The sequence below is a fragment of the Diorhabda sublineata genome, chromosome 4 (genome assembly GCF_026230105.1).
Source record: "Diorhabda sublineata isolate icDioSubl1.1 chromosome 4, icDioSubl1.1, whole genome shotgun sequence".
Lineage (NCBI taxonomy): Eukaryota > Metazoa > Arthropoda > Insecta > Coleoptera > Chrysomelidae > Diorhabda > Diorhabda sublineata.
The window spans coordinates 4,740,039-4,752,343 of record NC_079477.1 but is presented as its reverse complement, the minus strand read 5'-3'; the positions used below and the strand labels follow the sequence as shown (position 1 = coordinate 4,752,343).

The 12,305-nt window shown below is 33.8% G+C and overlaps 1 protein-coding gene across 3 annotated transcripts in view; it reads right to left on the bottom strand.

Annotated features, from left to right (window-relative positions):
* The window catches only part of LOC130443264 (sodium leak channel NALCN), a 29,296-nt gene that overhangs the window by 8,255 nt on the left and 8,736 nt on the right, over positions 1 to 12,305 (bottom strand). For all 3 annotated transcript variants that reach the window (XM_056777809.1, XM_056777808.1, XM_056777810.1), the window contains exons 15-21: positions 10,629 to 10,881; positions 9,824 to 10,200; positions 8,341 to 8,461; positions 5,150 to 5,283; positions 4,932 to 5,097; positions 3,417 to 3,611; positions 710 to 927 (exon numbers count right to left, since the gene is read on the bottom strand). In XM_056777809.1, coding sequence (XP_056633787.1) covers positions 710 to 927; positions 3,417 to 3,611; positions 4,932 to 5,097; positions 5,150 to 5,283; positions 8,341 to 8,461; positions 9,824 to 10,200; positions 10,629 to 10,881 — 1,464 coding nt within the window. The remainder of the gene's footprint in view (positions 1 to 709; positions 928 to 3,416; positions 3,612 to 4,931; positions 5,098 to 5,149; positions 5,284 to 8,340; positions 8,462 to 9,823; positions 10,201 to 10,628; positions 10,882 to 12,305) is intronic.

Sequence of the window (12,305 nt, the reverse complement as noted above, 5' to 3'; positions counted from 1 at the left end):
TTCTCATCAGGAGGAGCATATAAACCTGATGAGGACCTCAGTGGTCATCTGCGTTACATCCTCATCAAAGTACTTTTCATGTTATCCTGACCTATTCCTTATCAGGTTGCGAAATTACCTGATAAGATCCTTATCGGGTCCTCACAAAATATTCTAGTCGGGAATATTAGAACTTTTTTATTTTTAGATCATGTTACTGTGTTGTTTTGTTTACATTTTGTCTTTAAATGGTTTTAGATAGAACAATCCATTCGTTTTTTTATTATTTTGTGATCAATTTGAAGTGAAACATATCAAGATAAGGATAGGGATAAGTCGTTTTTAACTACGGTTGTGGATCCTTGATACTAACTAACAAATTGATAAAAAAAATGATACCAATTTAACGCGAGTTAAACGTAATACAAAAATTCGTACAACAGGTGAGATGGTTTGGACTCATAATGAGAATGAAGGGGAATAGAACGGTAATATGGGAATCGGATATGAACAAAAAGAGGAGGCAGACCCAGAAGAAAATGGAATAAAGACACAGTAAAAAACAAAAAGAGGACTGACGGGTTAAACAGGAAGCGATGGATAGAATTAAATGGAAAAAAACATCATGAAAATAAAATAGAACAGAACATATCGATTTCATTATTATTATAGCTCGCCATCTCTGTAAGTTTTATACAGATTTATGTGTATATAGAAAAAATAACGCTACCTTCCAATACCTTCTCCGTACTTAACAGTACCAAATATTATTGTTCCGGCTAATGCGTAGAAAAATACCAGCAAAAACATTCCGAAAATGATGAAAAAACTTTTGCAGACCGACACACCGACTGTTAGCATCAACATTTTTAGAGTCGCATGTTTTCCCGTTATGGTGAAAAATCGGAGAATTACTACCATGAAACCAACAAAATATGTCAGATCGTTCTGAAAATATGAAATGAATTATCTGTTAGAGTATAAAAAATATAAGAATTTGGTTAAATTCAACAATTCGTATTATTAATTTAAATATTACATTTCAAGTGGTACCAACAATTCTCTAAAGTAAAAATTACAAACTACTTGTTCAAAACTGTTTAAATGGAGCACTGTAAACAAAATATCTAAAAAATTACTCTTTTAATGAATTATTTGATATTTTTTCTCTTTCAATATCTCTACAAGAATTTGCAGGTTATGTTTATATAACCTAACTAGTTGTCGTACAGTTTTCTTAATACTGTATGCAATTATTTGCATAATCTAGACAGTTGGGGAAGAAAACCACGGGTTTCCACCCCTCAAGTCATTTTTCTATATTCACCTATGATTTAGTACTTGTAGTGTAATTAGACCTTTAGTGTGGAGAACCGGCAACAAGGTCGAGGGTGCACAGTCCGTGAAACAATGACAAGCTGTCAGCAGTAGAATGAATGACGGAGGTTAGGAATGACTGGCAGTAAACTTATAATTCGTAATCGAAGTGTACATAGTGTGAATAAAGCTAAAGCAAAACCAAAAAGTTTGATTCACTAATTAAATAAACAATAAACGAACAGCACTTATTTTTCCACTTAAAATCAGATTGTAAATAAATTTGATCAACAAAACAACCTGCCGCACCACATCCTTAGAGGCACTGTTAAACTTGCCTCTAAGGTTCAGGTTACTTCAGGTTATAGTAAAAAAAGAAGCATTCAGCGATACCCATAGGCTAATCAAGGAAACCCAGGAAATCTGACAAAGTAACCTAAGAATTTTGGAACTGATTAAGCTGAAAAGTAGTGACAATCCAATGGACTAAATGGATAGAATGATGGACACAGATATTCCATTCGAAGTTGTAATTAATGACCGCCTATTATGAGTCAATAGTCAATAAAGTTATTCTGTAAGCTCGAAATGTATTCCTCTGAAACATAACTAGCGCAGGGAGCTGAATTGGGTATTTATAAACCAAAATGTAAGCTGTCCATACTTCTAGTAATATCACTCACCAGGTAGAGTTTCTAGAAACAAACAAAGGTGCTCAGGAGTGTTTGGACGAAAACCTCTCTAAAAAACATTCTCTCAGAGAGTCGAGCGGCCTTGAAGTGCCTAAAAGCTATTAAGTACATGTCCAAATCAGAAAAATTCTAAAAGCAATAGGAAACATAAACAAAGCAACCATAATGTAGCTACCAAACCACTAGGCAATGAAGAAGTAGACACCTTACAACAAAAGAGGCAACAACTCCATATTTAGGACCAGAACCTTACTGTGAAACACTCCAAGTCTAAAACAATTCAAAAGATTCATAACCTGTGGAACTAGCTACCAAAGTACGTCTTTCCAACTCAAAACCAATGTTCACAGGCGTCTCTACAAGACAGGCATCCATTCCAACTACTCGAGTGTAATATGGTTTACTGTGTTGTGCTTCCTTCTTACATAATAAAAATTTGCTAAGAAGTCTGAAGAACTGATGACGTGATGAGCAGAAACCTTATGACAGGTTACTGCCTCGTCAAAAACCAACTTAAAACGGTAGGCATGGCAGAGGACGACAACTACAGATTCTGTCCTGCTCAGTTCATGTGAAGGCTTAAGTACCTTGAGGAAGTAATAATAATATCCCCATAACCCCCCAAAAATATCCTCCTTTGCGAGGGGTCTACATATTTTGGAAGTAAAAAATTGAGATCTAGAATCTTTGAAAAAATATCTTCAGATACAGGTGCAGAGTGGCTGAAAAACAAAGTAACACTACCAGCCACCAGGTAGTACGAGGCAATAATAAAGCAGACAGGCTTGCTAAAAAAGGGCAACAACTCTATATCTAGGACCAAAGCCCTACTGTTGCCTCATGATATACCACATCAATAATGGACTGAACGGATAGCTAACTGAAGAAATACTCCAAGCCTAAAACAATTCAAAAAATTCATAGTCTGTGGAATCAGCTACCAAGGTACGTCTTTCCCGAACACAAAACCTACAGAAGTTAGAAACACTTAAAACGGTAGACAAGCTAGAAGACGCCAACTACAGATTCTGTCCTGTCATTCATTAAGAAAAAGTAGAACTAGAACCCCCTTAACCTCAAAAAAATAGCCTCCTTTGCCTCCTCTTTAACAAAATATCTTTAGATATAGGTGCAGAGTGATATTTATTACATTAATGCCAAACTTTTTTCACACAAGCTGATTTATTACTTGAGTAGAAACTGTGGATGCAAAAGTCGCCCCAAACTACTTGAGGATAACTCGAATGTTGACTATAAATATCACATTTAGTGGATTATGGTACCGAAACACTATGATAGTTCAGTTACTTTATGTGTGTGTTTGTTGACTACGCTGTAGATATAAATTGCTTTCTGTAATTATTTTGTTTTGAATAGAAGATAAAAATGGCGTGTTTCTTTTTTCTAGCAAAATAATTAAATAATTACCTTGAACATACAATGAAAGAACATCCATATAACTCCCATGACAGTTACGAATAAATCGTATCTGTTTCTTCTCGATTGTAAGTATCCACGAGGTGTGAAAGCGATATTTTTCATAACCACTTCTACCACAAAAACGAGCGTACATATTATATCAACAGTTGCTAATATTTCCGTATGAGCATCTTCTTTGTTCCACTAAAATAATTTTAGTTTGAAATAGACTTAAATACAACCCAAACGGGGTAAATCGCCTGTATTTATACGATCTCTAGTGGGTAAACATAGACATGTTTTTATAGCTACGAAAAGTGTCATCATTTACCCTCGAAGATAATTGAACGACTAATGAAAAACCCTTTCTTTTCAAACATAAAATCTTGATACAATTTGGTACCCTACCTAATAATTACACTAATGACGCTATGTTTTCTGTTCTTAGTGAAATCACTTAACAATAAATTTTCTTCGGCATCAGTTTTTTGTGATTTCGCCGACGCCTTCGATTGTGTCGATCAATCAGTTGTTTATGATTTCGATTGTGTCATGATCATGAAATTCTGATTAACAAACTAGAATATTATAGCATCTGAGGTGTTTCCTTAAAATGGTTTGTATCTTACTTTGAATGTCGAAAACAATTGGTAAGAGCTAATGTTAAAGTTTCAAGTAAATTGCTAGCTAGCAGTGGTGGTTTACTTTTGGGTCCACTTCTTTTGTTACTATTCATTAATGATGTCGCAGACAGATTCACTTTATTCGTAGTGTAACCTAAAGTGGTCCAGATATACAAGCTTTACATTCTACCGTAGGCAAAGATCTCATTACTATTAAGTCCTGGTCTGACGCGAAAGTTCTTTGTTTAAACACTGAGAAAACATTAGTCTTATCCTATAAAGAAGCTTTACCAGCTCTAAAACTCAACAATGACTTAATACGATCCTCAAATTCAATTAAGTTTCTTGGTCTACATATTGACGCTGCCCTTCAATGGTCTAAACATGTAGAAACCATCCTCGGTATGGTTTACCTTTCTTAGGGACTAGTAGTCTTCATTCGCAACGCAAATGCATTATTTTCACGAAAAATTAATAGATAGAATGAAAATTTATTAATTTTTGTAAGGTTAGGTTAGATATTTAAGTATTATTTTGGTTTGACTGTTCATAAAAATAAACATAAAGTTCTATTACTTTTATTCTTTCAATTTGTGCAGTTTTAGACAAAGTATATTGAGCAACATGTGGGAAAGTACTTTTATCACTCGTGTGTTTACACTAACTTCCACACTTGTGAGAAAAGTTGAAATTTCCCCACTTGTTGCATAATAAACTATTATTACATTTTGTCTTCAATTTATGGAATACTTCAGTTCAGTAATAAGGTATTATTACGACGTGTTGGTTTGTATGATATAAAAAAAGATTTATTTAGTTTCTCTCTCTCTTTTTCTCTCACACTAGACACGATATACATACAGGCTACTCACCCTGTACGTTCGGATTATTAAAAACGTACCGTAACGCTTAAAAGTGCACTATTTATCAAAACCATAAACGCCACACATCTTTTGAATTTGATATTTTGAGTGATGTCGTATATGAAAGCCCTAAATTTCTTTCCGTCTGGTCTGGGAGGTAAGTGTAACGGTTGAGCGATTTTTAGTCTCTTTTTAAGGTCGCACCTGTAAAAATTTCTTATAAATATGATAATTTATTAATAAAATAATTATATACCATCTTCTTTGATCCACAGTTAACAGAGCGGTTCCTTTATTTTCGGAATAATTTGCAATTACAACACCAACAAATAACGTTAAGCCGATCATACAACCCAGAAATATATAAATGTGAATGTATATTGCATGAACCTGTAAAAAATTTATTTTAAACTACAGTAGAAACTCGATTATCCGGCCCTCAGTTATACGGATTCGCGATTATCCGGACTATCCACTGCGATCATTTAAATAATTAAGTAATATTGAGCCAAGTTACAAAATGTTCAAGATATGTACTAAAAGTGGAATGTATGCAAGCACGAACGAGTCGGAACTGGTATTATCCCGCCCTCGCCCCACGGTATCGCTGCCCCACGCGTTTGTGAGGATGATGATACCAAAGAGTGGGTCATTTGTGACAATGCATTAAGAATAAAATACACAGTAATCGAATAGTAGTGCTAGTAGCTAGATTTTGGAATTTATAAACATAAATAGACCGGAAAAACTGAGATTGTGGACTTAACCCGTATTAGGCCTGGTTTACCATATGGTAACGCTTTCACGAATTTATGTAAAGCAGTATTTAGTCACCTATTAAGAGATGGCGCCAGCTTACAATTGAGAGATGACCAAAGCACATGTCTGAACTGTGCTGTACTTTTATTCCTTTTTGTAGCAGAATTTTGCTGGTTTAAAAAGTGATCGTTTGCAAAGTGTGTAAAAACATGGATCGTCATTTCGAGTAAGTACAAAATTACTTATTTATTATTGTTTGAGATTAGAGATGTTTATCTATTTTGTTCCTCATATGTGAAAGTACCGAACTTTAACGGATTTAAAATAATTTTAGTTTGGATGTTGTCGTTAGGTTAGAATATTTCTTTGCGTTATCATATGGTAACGCTAGGCTAATAGAAGACAATTTTTGCGATTTACGTATCGATCCAAATCGAAATGTGCCTCATCGCTGAAGAACATTTTGTTGAAATTGTTAAATTTCTCCAACATTGCATTCACAAAATTCAATCTTATAACATCATCATTTTCTTGATGAGCTTGCACAATCTGAATTTCATAAGCCTTTAGGTGTAAATCAGATCGCATTATGCGGTGAATTGTCGCTGTTGATAATCCCAGTTGAAAGTCACGCTTTATGACGCTGAGTCGATGCTGTCGGCTTACAGAATCTGCTACTGACTGAATGTTTTCAGGCGTTCTTGCTGTCCTTGGACGGCCGTGATGAATTTCTCCAGCAGTGTTTCCAGTAATATTGAATGTTTGGATCCAAGCTAAAATTGTTGCATTTCTTGGAGCTTCCGCCATGTTACACAGTCGATAATGTAATCGATACAACCGTCGAAGTCGAATAAGTAATCGAACGAGCGTTGCAGAGCAGAGCAGTGCAGAGTGCAATGATTGTTGATAGTTGTATTTGAGGTTATGTGATTCAGGCCTTGTAGTATCAACATTAATGGAAAACGATTTAGAACTTTTTAATTTTACCTTCGTCCGATGACGAAGATGTAGTACCACCATTTCCAGGTTACACTTAGTGCACTGCACTGGCTGAACAAATTCTGGACCCAGTGCAAGCAGTACAGTGAACTGGGTGAACTAGTTTTTTTGCACTGCTACTAAGAACAGCAACATTGGACATTTGACAACCAACTAATATGTCGGTCGAAAGAGTACATTCTTCTATCTTTGTCAGTGACGATTAACGCTACGTGCGCAAGAACTTTCTTTACTCCGGTAATCCTTTGTGATAGTGACATTTCAAATTATGTGCTCTTTTTTGTTGATCTTTTGTGATAGTGACACTTTACTGCTAAGTGCGCGCGAACTTTTCTCTCTTTGATTTATTACAATTTACGATGCCGAAGAAAAGACTTAGGTCATCGCAGTCAATCAAACGTGCGAAGAGCTACCTCACGTACTAACCGCATTGATGACCAGAGAGAGACAGACCAAGAAAATAGTCGTATTGCCATGTCAGAATGGGGTCTTTAGATAGAATACAATATTAATAAAGTTGAAATGAACACCTTGATCGGGTTCATCATATTATCCACCGATTTCTGTTACATCACAGACTCAAAAGAGGAGCTTATTCAGCGTATTTTTCCAGATATAGCGTAACAGTTCAATAACCATAATTGGATGGGTAAACGAGCAATATGAGAGATGTCAAAGATCTCAATGCGACCATTCAGAATTTTCTTCCGCGACAGTTGGTGTCCTTCAAATCGATCGACACCGTTATGAACCAGACTGACGTAGTCAACTATCTCACCGAGTTCTTAAATTCACTGGAATTGCCTGGATTACCACCTCACAATTTGAAATTAAAAGTAGGATCAGTGTAATCATGCTGCGTAATGTTAATCAACCTCGACTGTGCAATGTAACAAGACATACTGTAAAAAGGTGATGAATAACGTCATTAGTCCAACGGATTTACCATTCGATTTTAAACGTCTATTACTTCCGGTACGTCTGGCCTTTGCAATGACCATAAATAAACCGCAAGGCCAGTCGTTGGAAGTTGGAATCAACTTTGAATTTACCTGTTTCGCGCGTCGGAAAACCGTCATTTTTGTTTATTTACGTACCACAAAACAAAATAAAAAATATAGTTTATCAGGAAGCTTTGAAGTGATTAACAGACTGTATCATAACTGTGTGTGTCTGACAATATCAAATTGAAACTTTATAAATAGCCAGTATTTCAGGCAAACTTTGTTTCAATAAAAAAAGTATTCATTTTGTTTGTTTTAAGTTTATTTTATACAAAAGGTTAGGTCTTTCATTTATCGATTGAGGTAGTACGAAGTCATCAATTTCATCAAACAGCAACATCCACCACGTGAAGGATATAAACTTCTGGGTATTTTTTGTTTTTTTAATAATTATTTGGTAACATATATTTAAAATGACTATTTTTTATCAACAAAAACTTCAAAATATTCCCACTATCATTAAGATATTTTCTCTTTTTTTTTGACCACCATTTATTTTTTGCCTCAATGTTTCACATCTAACACCATCTATTAAATATATAGATTTTGAAATAAACGTACCTAGTTTAGGCTTTATTTGAATATATAATTTTTTATAAAAATGATTTTTAAAATTCACACTTAATTTAGTTTTTTTCTTCTAGCTTATCTTCGTATTTAGAAGTATATTTGTTTCTATACTTACGGGTCCCAAATTTTTGATAAGAATATCTCTTACATCCAACCACCCTTTAAAAGAAAGTACTTCAAAGAGGGTCAACATGGCGTCTCCTATGTTATCGAAATTGAATCTTCTCGGATTCGCCCTGAAAACGAATTGGATTATCATGGCCCATCCATCCTAAATGAAGTTTGATCTATTAAAATCACAATACTCAAAATATTTTTCTATACAATATAGTTCAATATTTTTGATAGTTAATTAACTTTTCAGTACCCTATGGTTACTTTCAAATTAATTCTGCTTTTTTAATTATCCTATTCCTAGAATGCTTTTACAATGCAATTGTTTACCCCCAATAATATATTTTTATTTGACTCCATTTCCTTAATTTTCATTGCTAATGAAAAGCTTCTCCTTTCCTCATTTAGGTCAGTTTTCGATACCACTTCCTATATGGTCTTATCAGTTTTTTTGGGGGGTTTCGCTTTGATATCAGATTAACAAAATCTGAAAAGACTCAGAAGATAGAAGAAAACGTGGTGATTCACATCATGAGAAACGAAATAATACCAATAAAGTTTCTATGGTGACATTTATTATATAAAAGAATAACTTTACTGTAAATCTATGAATGGTAGAGGTACCTCCACCCTCCATACATAAAACTAACAACTAACAAGTTTCAACTCCAATTGCTTGCTCCAAGATCAGCTTAAGAACAAAGTAAACATGGATAATACCCGAAAAAACTTAACGGATGAGTCTTGAATCACGTAACTAGAAAGATTAATTCACCCTTTTCTAAATTAATTGGATTGAATTAATATTTGGAAAATAGTCATTTTATTGTCCACTTTTTAATGAAATCTTTGAGAACATGTGAATATTTCTGTTGAAAAAATTATAGTGATCATTGTACATTATTCTGATAGATTATTCCAAGACTGCATCAACCAAAAAAAATTTTTCACATAAACTACGACATATCTGCATCTTTAAAAAAGTCTGCTACATCTCATGACTTCATCACAGGGCAGTACCGCCTCAGGAAGTACCTGATAAAACTAGATCAAACATAAAATAATTATTACAAGATCACTTAGTTACCAACTGCTCTGTTTTGGGTAAAAAAACTTCTAAACTAAAGCTCTGGTATTGGTGAGGGACTAGTAGCTATAATAAGTGGTACAATAGAGCGTAGAGAACTCGCAAGAAAATGTCACGAAAAAAACCACAACAGAAAAACCTATCAAGGCATCTATAGGACCAAAGAAAGATAGAAGCCTAAACAAGGTGATGGTAAAGGGGCAATAACGAAATGGTACTAAATCAGGAGTACCAGGCTCCCAATGAGTAGATAAGGTCACGGCTTTAGTTGATAGTTCAGGTGCTATAGTATCCAGGAGTCCAATACCGTTCTGAGTTACACTTCTCAGATAGTGTATTTCACTTGAATTCAGAATTTTAACCAACAAATTAAATAGTAAACTTTAATTTTTCTTACCAAACTCTAGGCACCATTATAGCTGGAAAAGTTTCGTTCTCCCCTGGTTGTACCTTCATTTTAGTTACAAACACCCTCCTCATAAACATTCCGACGCAATCCTCCCTATTTGTGATATTCGGATCGTTACAACGCGCCAATCTTCCACCATACAACTGTACTCCAAAACTGGCGAAAATGAACATTAACAGAATGAGAAGAGTGGATACGAGTAGAATCTCTTTGAAGCCTCTACAGAGCTCGTAAACTACTTTACTCATATGTGGTACCAGAGTAAATATCCTCAAAGGTCGGAGACAGCGTAGTATCATGAGGAGTTGAGCTCCGGAATTAGGGGGGACACTTTTTGGCATCCAACAGAGAAATGTTAAGTTTACCTAAAATTTGAAATTATGCACTAGGAGTATAGAGGTCATTGATACATACACTTCTTTCTAAAATTGAAGAATAACCCTTTGAAATGGCGATTTCAGGATCATTTTTCATCATTAAGATAATTTTATGTCACCACCTACCCTATTCTATATAGTAGTTCTAGGGATTGATTGTTTATTATTAAAAATGTGACATAATAACCAAATAACCCATTTAGAATGGGATAGTTAGTGACATCACACCATCATCCAAAATATGAACCAAATAATTTGGCACATATTTGGAAAAATATAGTTTTTAAACCACTTTTTAAAGATTATTATTAAATATTATAAAAAAGGGGACGTTCCATCTGATCTAGAAATTAATTGACAGAATTTTGGACCACCTTGTATATTATATACAGAGGGTGATTAAATAAAGTACTTACCACATATATGAAGACATCGAGTAAAGCTGCTACATCTTTGACGTAGGCTTTAGGGGTGAAAAATAAACCGTCTGCTAGAATTTTCAAGGCGAGTTCAATACTCATAAATATGACGAAACTGTATTCGGCTATTTGTAAACTGACGTTTTCCATGACTCTATAAGAGGGTGTTTCGAACATCATGGATAAACATGACAACGTCGTCATTGTTATCATCACCCAATCTAGATAAGTTACCAGACCTAAAAAGTTACTAAAACAAACATATTAAAATAAAAATAAAGTGAAAAAAAATTTTTAAAACTACTCGTACATTCTATTCAAAATTTACTAAAAAATATGTTACTAATGACAAAGCTGAAAAACTATATTGCGAACATATAGATACATGAAATGTAATTAGCTGAAAAATCATTTTTTGAGTAAAGTTAAAATTCATTGTCATTCATAGATATTACTCTATATTATTGTTACGAACGAGTTCGTGAAATGGGTCCCTAGGACGGCCTTGTCCAGCTACAATGAGTTTTAAAATTCGGCGAATTCGCGAGGTGCCTTTCCTATATTTTTATAAATGGCGGACGCCTCTTAGATGTTTTTTTAAGAACTTTTTATTGTATCAGGCGGATATTTTCATTGTTACTTTTGAATAATTTCTAGAAAAGCATATTTATTTATTTGTTTTGTTTCTTTTTGTTCTAGAAGTTTGTAGGATTCTATTTAGATATATAAATAAATTAATGCAGTGCAGTAAGATGGCTTAAAAGAAATAGTCGTAGTGAATAGAACGAATTAGCAAAGTAGTCGAAGAATTTAAATAAATTATGGTGATAAGTAAATTATTGTGAGTTAATTGTAGTGTATAGTGTGTAAATAAATTAAGAACAGTGTTTATTAAATCATCCCACCAACAGAACGAGTGTAAAGAAATACGACATACATTATATTATAATTCAGTAAAAATTATAAAAAAAATGTCGTAGATCCATTTATCGAAACGGAAATTAGTTCTTTTCACTGATAATTCGATTGGTTGACTGAATTAAACAAGGTGTAGTTTATTTTTAAGAGATGGGGCTAGACTGAAAAGGGAAAAGAGCTACAGTACGAAAAAAGTTGAACATAACTGTTTTCAGGTTTTTATTTATTCAATTCTATTCAATTTTATTTTCATTCGATAGAAACAGGAACGGACACATTTTTTGGTTAGGTTAGATTTACTACTTCAATGCGGTTAGGTATACTTAAGCTTAGATTATGTTGGTTCTAATTTAGCTCCGATTAGGTTAGGTGTACTTTAGCTTAAGTGATTTATTATATTATATATTATTGGTCGCAAATTTGAGAAAAATATATTCCATACTATACTTTGTAATTCATCCAGTTCAAAAAGTCGAAACAGAACACAAACAATTCAATTATGGTAAAACCGGAAGTACTAATGTTCGACATCTTGTACCACAATAAATGCATTTATTTTAGTTCATTTATCCAATTTTTTTATAGAATCGGATTAGGAACTGTCTCTTGACCAAACTAAGAAACAGATTTTGGTTAGGTTTACTTAATCTTAGATTAGGTTAGTTTTAGTTAGCTTCGATTAAGTTAGTTTTACTTTAGCTCCGATTAGGTTAGGTTTACTTTAGCTTAGGTGAGGTTTTTAGCAGAGTATTTTTA